This window comes from Haliotis asinina, chromosome 2 (genome assembly GCF_037392515.1).
Source record: "Haliotis asinina isolate JCU_RB_2024 chromosome 2, JCU_Hal_asi_v2, whole genome shotgun sequence".
NCBI classification, from domain to species: domain Eukaryota; kingdom Metazoa; phylum Mollusca; class Gastropoda; order Lepetellida; family Haliotidae; genus Haliotis; species Haliotis asinina.
In genome coordinates this window covers 90,825,839-90,841,973 of record NC_090281.1, presented here as the reverse complement: position 1 = coordinate 90,841,973, position 16,135 = coordinate 90,825,839, and the positions used below count along the sequence as shown (strand labels likewise).

The following is a 16,135-nucleotide window of genomic DNA, read 5'->3' as shown; positions in this document are numbered from 1 at the left end:
AAATCTCACCCCCCCAAAACACAGAATCTGCACTTTACTCAGAAAATGTAATCTCAAATATAATGTTACATATAGATATACTAAATTTTACGACATTTTGAAAGAAGCTGGCTCATGGCCATGAAAAGTTTCAGCTTTCAATACCTTCAAAGTGCAAAGGTCAAACAAAGGTCAAACTTTGAATCACTGCAACATATGTCTGATCCTCAGTTAAGACTTGTATCAAATTTTGTTTCGTTTTTAACAAAGGAGACTGTAATGGCCATACAGAATATGGTGGACATTTTAAAAATCGGATAAATATCCCTTGAACTAATTATCATCAACTGTGGAAGAAAGCATGTGAAACTATAACCTCCTTTAATCAGTGGATTCCAAAGACAACATTATTATGACAGATGACTGACAAAAATAACCTGATCTTGCTTCATTTTCAAAAAGAGACAACCTTGATACACATATACAGTCCAAATGAAAAAATACTAATTACACATGATTAACAATGCATACACTTATTATTTTGTTTGATTCATTTGTTTGTATTTTCATGAAAAAATGTTTCAGTTCTGCAGTAGTAAGGCAACAAATTGAAACTGCTTACAACTCAATGTAATCATTTAATCAGGTTTAATCATGTAGATTCAGGCAAGCCATTAGTATCTTCATATGTGGCAGCCACTTCTAAAACACTTTATTCAGATCAGACTAACAGAAAATCAAACCTTCCTCAGTTAAGATGCAAAATGGACCATTTCAATTACAAAAGGATTTCAATTACAAAAAAATGTATTTTTAAACTTCTCCTTTCCTCTTCGTCAGTTTCGCCACCGTGAATTTGCAAGTCGTCAGACTTAACGAAGCTGGGTGAAATTGATTCAGCAACCATCAATGTGAGACGGCTGCCATCAACTTGCACAAAGTCGCAGTGAATCCTTAGTGCCAATTTCCACCATCTATTTTTTTTTACGATGCCATCATTATCCCCTGCTTTAGGGCCTTAACTGTGAGGCAAATTATGTGATTTCTGAGCTGTAGTTGCATGCGTGGCCTCCAGGGGGCGACACATGTACTGAGAAGGCAACAGCTGTGACATGAGCTGAGGTCATGGTCTGTTATTGTTGCCTGATTGATATGTCATCACTGTCATATCTATGTCATTTGACAGGGTCATGTCAACAGATTTCATATTGACAGTCTTTCAAACAATTTAATCTTTCCTCAATCAGCATTTATCAATTTCAAAATTTCCCAAATATTTTCCTGCACAATTCATCACATACGAAAGTGATGAACTGTGTTATGAAAGAAAACAGTTCAAGGTTTTTGAAATATTGGATAAAAATATTGTTGCCAATGTCAATTCATCTTTGACATTTAATCACAAATTTGCAAGTGTCAGTCATATTTATCTTCCTATAAAAAAAACAATCATTTAAACAAGAATTTCCAATTTCAATCTTACGTTTTAGTCACCATGGAAACATGATTTAATACAAATGTAAAGTCCTTCCAGCAAACACACAAAACTGATGATCATATCAAAACTGACACTCATACATCTAACCATCTTGTTGCAAGGAATCAATCTTGAGTGCAGACACATTTTATGACAATCCAATATATGAGACACATGACAGAAATCTTTTAGACTTTAAGCTACTCAACAATCTGTGCAGAAACAATCTGGACACAGCTTTCCTGATATTAATGTGGGTTTACCAGAGACTTTGAAATAATTTTCAGTTAGATCAGGAAAGCAACAGTCTGCTTTAAAGTATTAGCATGAACACATTTTATTGACAATGGGGCTGGTTACAAGTGCAATGCTTCTTGTCGCCTGCTCACTAGGAAGTAGAGTGGCATTGGTCTCAGGTGCCACAACTCTCTCCGCAAAGTTACATCCCTTGACTAATCAGGATCTGGTGATCATTTTGAATCTGAAGATTCTCGATGAGTTAGGTCTCTAACTGGTAATCAGATCTGAACATTTCAATCCCACACTTGATCACTCCACACCATATCAAAACATGTATAAAGAAACATTTTATAACTGAAGACAATGAAGAGAAAAGACAATGTGAAATCCACAGGTATTTCATGTAAACCAAAAAGGAATTTGTCAATACATGAAACATTATTTATTCCACTTAGTTCTGATTTTTTAAAATATATTTAATTTCAAAATCACACAAATGGAGAAAATATGTGACAAAAGCAAATCTTAAAGATATAACTTGCACATCACATGCAGGCTGAAAAATGCAGACCAAAGCAGCAACATGCATATTTCCATTCTCACTTGAAACATTCCAACACCAAGTCATAATAAGAAACTGATCATGCCAGTTTAATGCTGTTAGAGCCAGTTAGATTCCATTTAGTTTTTCAGCGATATCTGTCACTTCTCAAAGCTGGACAAAAAGCACCCAATCAAATGAAATGAGTAATAATTTGCTAAAGATTTAAACCATGTCTCCAAACTTTCTCAGTCCCAGCAATAAACAAAAAAATAACCTCTCTCCCAATCAGCTGCCGGTGCTTCCTTTCAGCTGTCAACAGTCCGAGCCTGGATCAGCTCAAATGGTATTTGGAATACACTCTAGCCACACAACGCTAAGCCTAAGACCTTATTTCCACCAACTTCTGACATGTTTTCATCAATACAAATATCGTTAGTGGTATGCAAGTTTCCTCCTCTTCCAAGATGAGCACACGTTCACGACCATCTTAAACGATTCTCGCCCACTGGTGCTTTCAAAATTTGGCGTGAAGATTTCATTGCCAGAGAGGAAATTAGAGTTATTTCCTCCTACATGGACAGTAGTGGTCGGCCATGAATAGGCTAGAGAGACATTTTCACAGCATGGGAGCTTCAGTTTGGTTTTCTCGTACACCAGCTGCATCAACAGGCTCTATCAGTCTTCATTATCGCTAGATTACTGTCAGGAAATATTAATGTTGCCATCCAACTCAAACCAACGAAACAAGAAAAATTATTTGTACCTGTTCCAGCATTTGAACCCTTTTCACTACATCTTCAGTTTCAGTATAAAAAGGAATGGTCCAATTTGTCAGCCTTAACAAATTGATTCTCTAGTTTCTTTGTAAAAACGTACATCTTGATTTACACAGTTACTTCCTGACTTTCAAGTCTCAGTATCTAAATAGATGAGTCAGTTCATCACTAATGGTTTCGAAAGACCACTGCTTCCCTAAAACTAGTGATCGATGATTTGTTTCACAATTCCTATCACACATTGTATGTCCTAGAAGGTTTGGGCACTTATTGGGCAGTCGGGTAGCCTAGTGGTTAATGTGTGCATGAAGCCTATTTCTGGTGTCACCCACCCTCACTTAGGCACTTACTGGTTTTAAGTTTTTAGTTTGCCTAATGTTTGTTCAATAAAATTCCAACTATGCAGGACAAAAACAGAGATGTATGTAAATTTTGAAATTATGATTAATGTTGTATTTATTCACTGACATACTGACAAAATATCAATCATAAACATAACAGTATCCTTAAGTTATTTTGTGAAGTATATATGATAGCAGTCTACATAATCAAGTCTGGATCCAAGGGGGAAGTGCTGTAGCCCAGTGGTTAAAGCATTTGCATGTCGCGCTGAAATCCCAGGTTTGATTCCCAAGTGGGTACAATTCTTGAAGCCCATTCTTATGTTCCCAGAATTAAATTTCTGGAATAATGGTGGAAAACAGAACAAGGTCACATACTCAGTGGATCAGACAGTTGATAAAATAACATCATAAGCATCAGTCTTTGCTGACTGGATGCAATGACACGAATCAACTGTGTCAGCACACTTGTAAACAGAGTCCATTTAATCACATGTTATGATTAGCTAGAGTTCAGACAAATTCTCATCCAGAACCCTTTTAGGGTGACTATCATACATATTGAAGATTTAAAAGCATGGTATAAATTCCTGGCATCCTAAAGAATTATTGTGATATAATATGCACATTAACTGTTTAGTTACAAGTCAATGACTTACAGACTGCAAAAAGAATTTCTAACCTATCTTCTCTGTAGTCTATTGCCTAGAGCTAAAACGGTTCCAGACAATGTATATAACAACAAACGTGGCACACTGTAAATCACGTATCAAGACATATCTATTGTAGATCTCTCGCTAACCTATTACCTTGAACAGTATCAGTCAGCTAGAACACGTCTTTCAGCGTTACTTTCCGCTAACGTCCACACACGGCAACCTGCCATCAAGGTAAATAACTCTCTCTCCCATGCCATGTTACATCTGTCACACTGAAGTAAAAGAGGTGCTTATGCCCAATGTGTTAACTACGCACAGGAAGTGCTAATGTATTCGTGCACTGGCCCTCTACTCTGGAGACTTGCTTGAAGGACGGAACTCTTCAGGGCTTTCTCATGTGATGTACACTTCCTGATGTGATGCGAAATATCCTTTCTGGATCGTTAGACCATTTCGATACATTTAACATGGTAAGGAAAAAATTAGACAGCTGGAAACTGTACGTTATCTAGAAAACATTCCAAATACATTGCAATCAAGAATGACTTGACTGGATCTGTCTATGTCCCATTTTCGTGATGATAGTAGCATTAAAAACATCAGCAGCCATCTTAACAAAGGAGCATTAATTCAGAACCGATTTTCAGAACATTTCCACAAGCAATTACAGTGCCAAGAGTAACAGTTTCATCATCAACTCAACTGTTTCATACGAGACATCACTGTCGACATTAGCACTCATGAGGCAATCAGACGGGGACAGCTATCAGACATTAAGTTGAAGTGTTGTGAAGTTGAAATATTTTTAGCAACATATAAGTAATATTACAGATGGGAACACCAGCAATGACCTTCAACTGTTGAACCTGTTTTAGGAACATGCATGCGGCTATGGCATGGAGGGTGAATATTTTATCCACTTGGTGCCCCTCAGTACAGTGACGAATGTCATCGAAACATGTAATATAGTATGATACACACTATCCATGAGATGTGCAGTTTCATAAGACGCACACACAAGGTTTCTGTTGACCTGTTCTCTGTGCCTGACAGACCCTGCATGTTCGGTTATTCTGCAGCCAGAAATATTTGGGAACATTTGCGACATTTTCTTGTGGACAGTCACACATATACCAAATTCTCAACATCAACTCTGCAGTTTTTAAGTTGTGGAATTGTGTAAATAAGGATTTTTCAGATTCTGGGAGATAAGTATGGGTGCTCTGGTCTGATTCAGTCACAAAATCGATGTTGGGACTCAAGCATTATGCTGAGCCCTACTCTGTTGTTAATGAATAGGCATTAGGAGACAAGTATTAACACTGAGCCCTATTCTGTCAATGAATCAGTATTATGGGAAAAGTACTAATGCTGTGGCCTATTCCGTCAATAATCAGTATTGGGAGACACATATTCGTGTCGTTCAAATGCTCTTTAATGCGAAAAAAACTTTAGAACACCACTGTAGTCTGTTTGCCTCAAAAATGGACTGATGAACTGCGGTCTAATTCAACCACTATTAAACATATTATACTCATTGAAAAAATGATCATAATCAAAGCATCACACCAACTCTATGAGGTTTTTCCAGAATTTTTGTTCTAAAAACAAAAAAGTTGTTTTAGAAACTAGAAATATTGATGCAGTTCAACATTTGTTACTTGGGAGGAGTGCAGAGAAAAGGACAGCCAGGTGTTCGAAAAGCATGTGCAAAAGTGCTGAGAAAGTTATTTTTGTAATTAACCTGAGCTGTGCCGTCTCCATCCTTTCTTGCACACCTGACTGTCCCTTTCTCTGCACCCCTCCCTCATACTGAATTGTATCAGTAGTTTAATGATAGTCTTTTAAACCTCACAGAGTTGGTATGATATTTTGATCATGATCAGTGTTTAATTGAGTATGCTATTAATAGTTTTTGAGTTAGAGTGCTTTTGAGGCATATGGACTATACACATGTTACCACATAAATGATTACTACGTCAGTTCCATACATGTGTAACCAAGGCTATTGATAAATGTTCTACTGAGCCTGCAAGACATTGACAACAATATCTGTGACTGTCTCATTATCACAGAAGACTGACAGACAACGAGGAAAAAAGCACTCTCTGTGACTCACATACAGTCTCCAACTGAGCTGAAGAACTCTCACATTGAAAGGTCACGTCATGTTCTGGAACCTTTATCATAGGCTTCTGCATTCACCATACAACCCTAAATGACTAGAAAACCAATCAGAACTAGTTGTGTTTTCATATAAAAGAGAATAACTGTCTTCAAATCAAATGCATGATTTCGTAAAATAATCATTTAACATACTGACTACCCATCATTATTACTGATGAAACATTGACGCACCATAGCAGTCGCCAAAATCTATGAAATATTGATGTGAAGACAACATGCCACTTAAGAGACACTAGTTAGAGTGACAGGGATATTCTAATCCAAGCTGTCAATATGTCGTGGTTACTATCAGCTGTTTCAAGCCTCTGACAGTGTGATAAGACTTATACCTCCCTCCCACTATCAGGGTATTATATAAGCATCCAAATAGACAGATTCTTGCAGTTCAGCCAAAATCAATCTGACAACACAGCATTACCTCTGATAAGATAATACCATCACCTTTGAACTTTCAAGATGGAGGGAAAGTTTAACCCATAACTGCTTTAATTATTATCAAGCATTGCACATAAAGCAAGCGCGTAAAGCTTTCTTAATCCATATTACAGGACTTAATGTCTACAGAAATCATAAAACTGTATTAAAGTGTATGACATCTGTGTTCCTCACAAGTCTATGTGAAAAAAACAACGGAATACAGTTTAAAAGTGAACCATCATGGTGCCAGAAACATTATCAGCTCTCTGGCGATTACACACCCATGCTGCCTGTGAGGATATTGATGTTCAATGATCACATCTTCATCCTATCCTCCTTGGTACCCTCTTGTTGCCAGAAACATTATCAGCTCTCTGGGGATTACACACCCATGCTGCCTGTGAGGATATTGATGTTCAACGATCACATCCTCATCCTATCCTCCTTGGTACCCTCTTGTTGCCAGAAACTTTATCAGCTCCCTGGGGATTACACACCCATGCTGCCTGTGTGGATATTGATGTTCAACGATCACATCCTCATCCTATCCTCCTTGGTACCCTCTTGTTGCCAGAAACTTTATCAGCTCCCTGGGGATTACACACCCATGCTGCCTGTGAGGATGAAACAGTTTGTGCAATGTGAGCAAACTACTCACAACTCACTCACTCACTCACTCACTCACTCACTCACTCACTCACTCACTCACTCACTCACTCACTCACTCACTCACTGTTATAACAACGAATTAAAGTAGTAAGGTTTCCTGTATATTTACACACTATATTTACAACAGACCAGGTGAAACTTCGGAATGATCTTTCTACAGTCCTATAGAAGTGTCTACTCTTCTTCCTGGTCAGTCTCCATTTCACCTTGCTTGTCTCCTCATAAACCCATCCTCATCACCACTGTAGGCTTGTCAATAATACACGCCATCAAATTCCCATCTAGCACATGTGAACAATTACCCACACTAAATATCTTCACTTGTGATGGACTGGGCTTTACAGGAAGCAGATTCCACAATAGGAAGAAACAATATGGGTTATACTCTTGGCTGGGTTTTACTACAAAATACAAATGATGTTGTCATTTAAAACGCGATAGCTGTCTGAATTCACTGAATAACACCGAATGAATTTATCAACTGAGCAAAAAAACCCTGTGTGTCTTTGTTATGTAACAATGGTTTGTTAAATTTACATGTCACAAGTTATATGACAGCTCATGGAGACAGTAAATTCCAGATAAACATGGAATAATGGCTATATCTGCAACATGGTTATCACCATTTTTATTCTATGTCACATGACATTGATGAATGAAAGTAGAGAGCAGAGTTTTGATAGTCTCCAACATTCCAGCAATATGAGGGGATGTCAAAAAGTAGTGAGCCTAACTATATTCTCGATGCCCAATGTTTGTAAAATTACCATTTCACTGTGAAGGGATCATTAGCAAAGCCATACCCGAAGTTTCACATATGTAGGTAAAATAATTACAGAAAATGAAAACGGGGTGTCATGTGGTACATCTTGGAAAATAGTATGTCCTCAGATAATATGATATAAAATATGTTCTGAATGTTATTGAATGTATTCCCATCATAATCAACAGCCAAAATTTGCATTGCTTGATTAAAATTTAGACAGGGGCTTATTTTTTAAGGGGGCGGTGGGGTAACGTAGTGGTTAAGGCGTTCGCTTGTCACGCCGAAGACCGGGGTTCGATTCCCCACATGGGTACAATGTGTGAAGCCTATTTTCTGGTGTCCCCTGCCATGATATTGCTGGAATATTGCTAAAAGCGGCATAAAACTTAACTAACTCACTTATTTTTTAAAGACACTCCTACTTTAATCTTTCATAAACATTGCATCCAGATATTCAAGCTGCCACTTTTTACAATATATGGGGAGCTGACACTTGTGTGACCATTTAGTATTTATCTTATTCTCTTGGTATCATGTATGAATAGGGAAAACATTACAGTCAGTTACGTCCTCATGAAGAAGTCATCTTTAGTGTCTCCAAAACAAGCTCTTTCTATAAACATGAAGGGGGTGTCACTTTAACAAATTATTATAGTTTCAAAATGCTTTTTCATGCATTTTATTATATAAGTTTGATTTCAAGGGACTTCTACCTACCTCAAACATACAAAATGTTTCATACATATTTTGTTTCCTGAAGTATGTGATGCATTTATTGCAGATTTAGCTTTTGTGAGGTGTACCAAGATAAAAAGTCAAACCATGAGGGGATCATGAGGCTGGTACATACCAAACCAATTTGCTTGAGGTTGACAGATATTATGTAGAAAAATAAAACACAAGAACAGCTACATTTATATCATTGTTCTAATGAGGCTCCTCCTCGTATCACTGTGGCCTGGATTGAAATGACACTGGACCACAGAAACTGTGACTGAAAACTTCCAAAAGGATCCAGACACAATAAAAATGGAAAATAACTGACACCATCTGAGTGAGTGAATGAGTGAGTGATTGAGTGTTAGTTATTGTAAATATCACTGCAGATATGTGTTTCACACCAGTAGGAAAATTAAACCAGTCCACACTATAACCAATAGGATACCAACAACCACTTACCAAAATGCTAACAGCACGACTACTGCAAGAATCATATGTCTACAAGCATCAATCCTTACTTGTCATGGCAAATTAACAGGCCTGGAATCAGGACAGAACATGCTCATCCTACAAGACATATTCTCCAAATGTAATGGCTGTCAGTGTATCATTCACCTGATGCTTGAAGGCTACAAGTTTCCACTACATTTCATTATAGATACTGTGACCACTCAAATTCCTCTTTATCAATATGGCATGTCACCTGAAGCCTTTTCACAATGAACATGTCAAATCTATATGCCCTTAAATCTCCTAATCATTAATTTGTAAAAGAAATATATCATCTTAATCAAACTACACAATAGTAACAACACTGACATTTTTTACCATGGCAAACATTACTGGTCAAATGATGTATGGATGGGTGAAAAGCTTTCAATCAATAAAATTTACACGCAACATAAGGTAGGGGAAAAAAATCAGTAATGTTTGCCGATAATCACCTCCTGTGGGAAAATTCAAGGCCGAGGACTCCATTATTGGCAAGCACATGCAACAGAAATGGCAAGAACATATACTCCGACACAATTTGAAGCAAGTGCTGTCACTTAAGCGTCCTTGTATTAAGAAGCTGTCCCTCACCCCAAAAGGCATGACCATTTCAGACTACACCTCACAGTGACCACTTCCATATGAGTTGACCGTCTGCTGAAGCTTGCTCCAACCCTTGCTTCTGGGGAACACCATTTTACATTTAGCAGATGAAATACTCTGACCCTGGCTCCCCATTACTGTCTTTGTTTTAACAATGGAGATATTACCAAGACAAAATTACCCTTCGTAAATGATAATGTGATCACGAGGGTCCCGACCCATGGGAACAGTAAGTCCTTGTTCAGTAAATCCCCAGAACGACTTGAGTCGATGGCCTGTCATCGATGATAAGGTCATTCATAACAGGAACTACGCATCTAAAACCAAGGTGCTTTTACATTCATGGTTGGGCTTAATGAAGAAAATGATGAAGAACCTGATTCGATACTGGACAATACAATACAGTGGCCTTCAAATACAGATTTGATAAAGCATGCCTGACAACATTCTGCCAACAAGTGCGGTGACTGCTCTTGTCACAGAAACATCCATCATGATGTCCATTCGGCTGACTGTATTCGAAGTTTAAAGTCTATGGATTAAGAAAATGGATGATAAGTCACGATAACTTACTGTAGATCATATAAGTAATAGCTGCAGTAGTTCTTTCCCACTCAACTGTTCCCCTTTCTTTACAGAGTATACAGCTGTCTGATCCCTTCTCTCAGTAAAGTGCACAGGAATTTGGTCCCCTCATTATATACAGTAAACAGAACTTGCTGGAACCCTCCAGTTACAACTGGTTTCCTTTCTCTTTACATTATACAGGTGTCTGGTCCCTTCTCTCGGTACAGTACACAGGTGTCTGGTCCCTTCTCTCGGTACACTGCATAGGTGTTTGGTCCCTTCTCTTGGTACAGTGCACAGGTGTCTGGTCCCTTCCCTTGGTACAGTGCACAGGTATCTGGTCCTTCTCTCGGTACATTGCACAGGTGTCTGGTTCCTTATTTCTATACATTATAAATATGTCTGGTCCCCTTTCTCTATAAAGATTACCAGGGCTTGGTCCCCTTTCTCAATAAAGATTACTGGGGCTTGGTCCGCTCTTTTTACAGAATATACATACAGAGGCCAATATATCTCCCTGTATACAGTATACAGGGGCTTTGTCCCCCACTCTCTTTACAGAATATACATACAGAGGCCAATTTATCTCCCTGTATACAGTACACAGGGGCTTGGTTCCCACTCACTTTACAGAATATACATACAGAGGCCAATATATCTCCCTGTATACAGTACACAGGGGCTTGGTCCCCTTTCTCTATAAAGATTACCAGGGCCTGGTCCCCCATTCTCCATACAGTACACAGGGGTTTGGTCCCCCACTCTCCATACAATTTGAAACACAAGTTAGAGCCTTACTTTCAGTAAACAGGGATCGGCAAATTCTTCAAGTTGTTGAACTATATCAAAATGTCAAACTCTAGCTGTGAGCACGACACAAACATAGAAACTACTCCGGTTTGGAGTCCTCTTACTTACTTGAATGAAGTATACAAAGTTTTGGCACAGAGCCACTCCAGAATAACGGCTGGTCTCCAGTGCTACAACATGACCTTACATAATTATTCCCTATCACGTCTGTGATAACGCTCTATACATGTTAGCTCAATACTGTGTATGAAATTCAATATGTTAATAACGTACCACCAGCGCACATAGTAAATGTAAATACCTATTGACTACAGGTGCGTTCATGTGCAAATGATGGCAGGTCAGGTACATTAGACACAAGCTGATCTACGTTTCACTTCTGATGAATGTGACCACGGCACTCGGCATGACGACACGGTGGCCTGTGTAATCTATTAGATATCATATAGATCATACAAAAGATTTTTAAAATGTACTTCTCTTTGTCAAACAGTTCACAGTACGATCAATTCTACTAGCTGTTTAGAGGGTACTAAATAGGATTGGGATAATTTGGGGTCACAACTTCAAGCCATGTAATATTTTCCTGTAAAAGGCAGAGTCAAAACATTTTGACTGAACTTACATGTTTTACTCAGAAAATATAAACAAGAAGAGAAATTAATATATCCATATTTTTTTTAACAAACATCCTTTTTTTCAATCTAAGATTGGATTTCAATCTTGAGTTGGAATGAAATAACATGGCAAATCTCTCTTCCTGTAACTGTACTTCAACAGTCAACAGAAAGGCTTTTGGGGTAAGACATTTTGAATGTTGGAATATCAATCATAAACCTGTCTCTTCTTACAACAATTTTTTCAAAATTTTCAATATAACTTCAAAGCCTCCTTGGCAAGCATCAGCTTTACAGACTTTCCTATATATTTGACAGCAAACACACATGGTGAATTTCTCCAAAAGCATGAAATAACACACTTTTCTCTTTCATCTAACCCCTTAATCAGCAAACCTGAACAGCGTAGTTACTAATTAATCACAACAGCTGAGTCCAACTTCTGCACACCACATCTATCATAAATATTTTAATTGTCTATGGTCATGCTTTCATTCAGTTTGTAGCTAACATAATCCAATATGTCCACCAAAATGCCACTTAAAGCCTTAATTCCATATAATAAATAAACTGTCAATCGAACTTCATCCAAAAGCTTTGAAGTCCTCTCGCCTGCCTTAATTCAATCAATAGGTGCCAGCTTCGTTGACTATATAGCACTTCACAAAAACAGTCTGGTTTGAAGTACAAATACAGCAATGCTATACCATGGAAGACTACAGAAGCTGTACTTCATGAAAGATTGGGACTGAATATATCAGCATTAACGCCTAATTAGTATACTATATTAGGATATATGGAGACATAAATATGTCAGTACATGATAAAGGAAGAGACTGTTCCAAATATAGACTTAATGAAAGGGAAAAGTTGGAAGGTTATGTGAATAATGAGTAGTTGTGGGGAATGCAGTATCCTTAAATCATTTGAAGAAGATGTTTGGATGGAAATTGGAAAAATTAATTATACTTTTCAAAGAAGGATGGAGACAAGGTAATATTTATTGAAAATACTTTGTGTAATATGTTCTTTGTGATCCTGGTTCATCTTCATCTAGATAATGAATATCAGCCAAGATGGATGTCAGGGAAAGAGATAAGTGTATACATTGCTCACAAGAATCTAGATAATGGTTCGCAGAAAATAGATATACATCATCCCATAAAACTAAAAAACAACAAAACTAAAAAATATTTACTGTAGCAAGCAAAACAAAATGGCTCTGACAAACATCATTACACCTTACAACACTGTAAACAACATCATTCCAATATTTTTGTCAGCTCATAATACTTGATCTTCTCCATATCAACTTCTAAAATCCCATTTGAAAAAGTACAACTGTGTACTGAAAACTTACTTTCTTGTTAATAAGTTTTCACACAGAGATTTCTTCATAAATAATCTGCTTCACTGAAAAACTTTGTGTGACATTTCACTAAACGTTCTTCAGTTTAAGATGTTTTTAAGTATTAACCTCAAATCATCCAAGTCAAGAGTGTGTTTGTCTCATGACACATTCTTTAACATACAAAAGAAAATAAATGATAGATATAAATAAGTTTTAAAACATATCCATTTCAAGTGTGAGAAAATATAACAAATACTAAAATTGCTTAATCTTGCTTAATATCAGGAAAACTGTACAAAAGAACCTAGACCATCTTTAGCCACAAGAATATTGACGAGAGTCAGTTGTCTGGCACATTCCTCCACAGACAAGCACTTGCAGGAGGTGTGATAGACAAATTACACAAATCTCATATCTTATCATGGGGAATTTTGCTGCAAATAATAGGACTGTCATAGTGACTAATGACGTAATTACATCACGGCTCAGGCCATGGAGATAGACTCAACGCTCTCACTAGCCACCTTGTCAAAGGAATGGCTGCAGACAGTAATGGTGAAGATTCTATCCACATTGATATGTGTAGACACCAATAGGCTTCCCTGCAAATTAAACTGGTTGAGAACCTCTGTATTACATAAAGAAACAGTCTTCAGAGGAATATAACTTCAAAATCTTGATGCCATGGTGTAAGAAAGTTGACAAGAACTGGTGTATGACTCAAAGGAAATATATCCATTCATATGATACAGCTACTGAGACAATGACTCATGTCTTCTACTAACAGTTATATACTTTGAAGATGCAACAAAACTATTATATATGCATTTTGCAATGTTTTTTTAAAATGTACTTTTAGACAGTTGTAAAATAATGTCCTTCTGCTAACTAGCAGAGACAATCCTGATTTGGAATATTACCAAAATGTTGAAAGACACAAGAAAACAGGCAAACATTTCTTCAATAAATCCCCAGTTACCATGACAACATTAAAACATATGAACACTGATATCAATTGACACTATTTTCTGAATATTATCTAAACCAACAATCTGAAACAACAACACACAAAACATTTTATATAATAAAAAAACACACAATTTAAATAATACTGAAAAAGCATATAACATAAAACCAAACCAAATTGTCCCTGAAATTATAAAACCCTTCCACATGACAGCGCTATAAATGATATGAAGTTGACGACTTACTCGACATAATAGATCCGTCCTCCAGAGCTCAGCTTAGCTTCCCAGCCTTCGACCAACTCAATATTAACTTGCTGGAGGTATGTCTCCTCAGAGGCCATATTGTGATCTCCAAACCGTTAGGTATAAGTCAGGTAAAGCTCCATACTGATTCGCCGGAGGCTTCTCTGAGGGAACCGTTTCTCCATCACCATCCAACTTGCTGGTATTGGCAATTTTGGCGTTTGTAGCGGTAAGAAGCAATGCTTCTTCTCCTCAGGCTCGTGATTGCTTCCCTCTACCAGAGTCCCAGTGGAGGAGACAGCACGGTACTGCAGCTCTACCTGAAATAATGAAAAGGTTTTCATACCATGTTAAATATTAGATAAGCATCAAACGGACAAAACTAAAGAGCTGGGTAGATGTTTTTTTAAGTTTAGATGGTCCATGAAGTATACTTGAGTGAGGTGTGATCACCGTTGGGGGCGTTAAAGGTTAGATTTGACTCGTAATGTTCCAGACAAACACTGGAGTGATTTGTGTTTATTTTTATGTTAGTTTACTTGTGCACAATATCGAACCACTTTAATTGGTATTATGCAAGGGACTGATTACACTGGTGTTTTGTCACATTGCTAATGGGAAGAGACTCACTTGGGACAATTCTTCACAGTAACTACACTGAACAATGTGCAAAACAATGTGAGCAAGGCTCACTGATACTATGACTATCAAATTCATCTGAATGACACTTAACAATGATTATTCTTGACAAAAATACAACATCTGTTTCAAACTTGCAACTGCATCTTTCCCCCAAAGAAAGACAGAACTACCAAGATCTGAAAACAATCCACTGAAAGATTGTAAAGTGACTGGTTGAACAAATTTGACATGGGATTCTTCCCGAGTTTAAGAGATGTTACTCTGTGAGAATTCTTGATACATTGAAAATATCCAAATTAAACTTTGCACTAATCCCTTTTATACAGTGAAGCTGTTTTTTCCAAACCTGAACATATTTTGACCAATGCTTTTCTAGTTACTGTTTGAAGAAACTTTCCAAAGTACACAATTGTCAATTCTTGAAAAATATAAACATACCACTACCAAATTAGTACTGCATCTCAGACAAAGAAGGTGGTCCAAATTTTTTAAATTTTTAAATAATCCCAAAAACAATTTTAAAGCTACTGGTTGAACAAAACGCATCAGCCTGACAGACAGAATCCCTTGGTATAACTTTAACATACTATTGCGATAGACAGTCTATTGTGACCAACTATTGCATTCTATTTCAATATGTTTTTTTCTCCTTGAATTGTCTTGTGTGAAATGAATGCATAGTATATATGAAATAAAAACAAGTTGAAGTAGTTTCAGTCTCTTTAAATAACTGACAAGAAACTTGAAACCAAAAACAAGTAAAAAGTTCAAACAAAACTCAATGAAGCTGCAAATATAAGGGGTGGATAACTCCTTTACTTCCTGTAGCACATTTATCGGTGGAGGTAAATTACAAAGCTATCGATAGCAACATATTACTGACGCATTGATGGGTTTTTGTTTCTGCCATCGATTAACTGCTGAAGGAGATTCAACAATTGCAATCCATCAATAGTTGGATGCATCATTACAGCCCTTTAACTGTATACACTGATATCACTCAAGAGAACCGAAAACGGACACCAAGTCAAATTAAATGGTATGCATATGCCTAAATGATGGCGACT

At 37.2% G+C, this 16,135-nt stretch overlaps 1 protein-coding gene across 1 annotated transcript in view; it reads right to left on the bottom strand.

The window, feature by feature from the left end:
• LOC137274581 (uncharacterized) overlaps positions 1-14,524 on the bottom strand; it is a 195,469-nt gene extending 180,945 nt beyond the window's left edge. The window contains exon 1 of the mRNA XM_067807847.1: positions 14,427-14,524. Coding sequence (XP_067663948.1) covers positions 14,427-14,524 — 98 coding nt within the window. The remainder of the gene's footprint in view (positions 1-14,426) is intronic.
• Between the last annotated feature and the right edge of the window lie 1,611 nt (positions 14,525-16,135).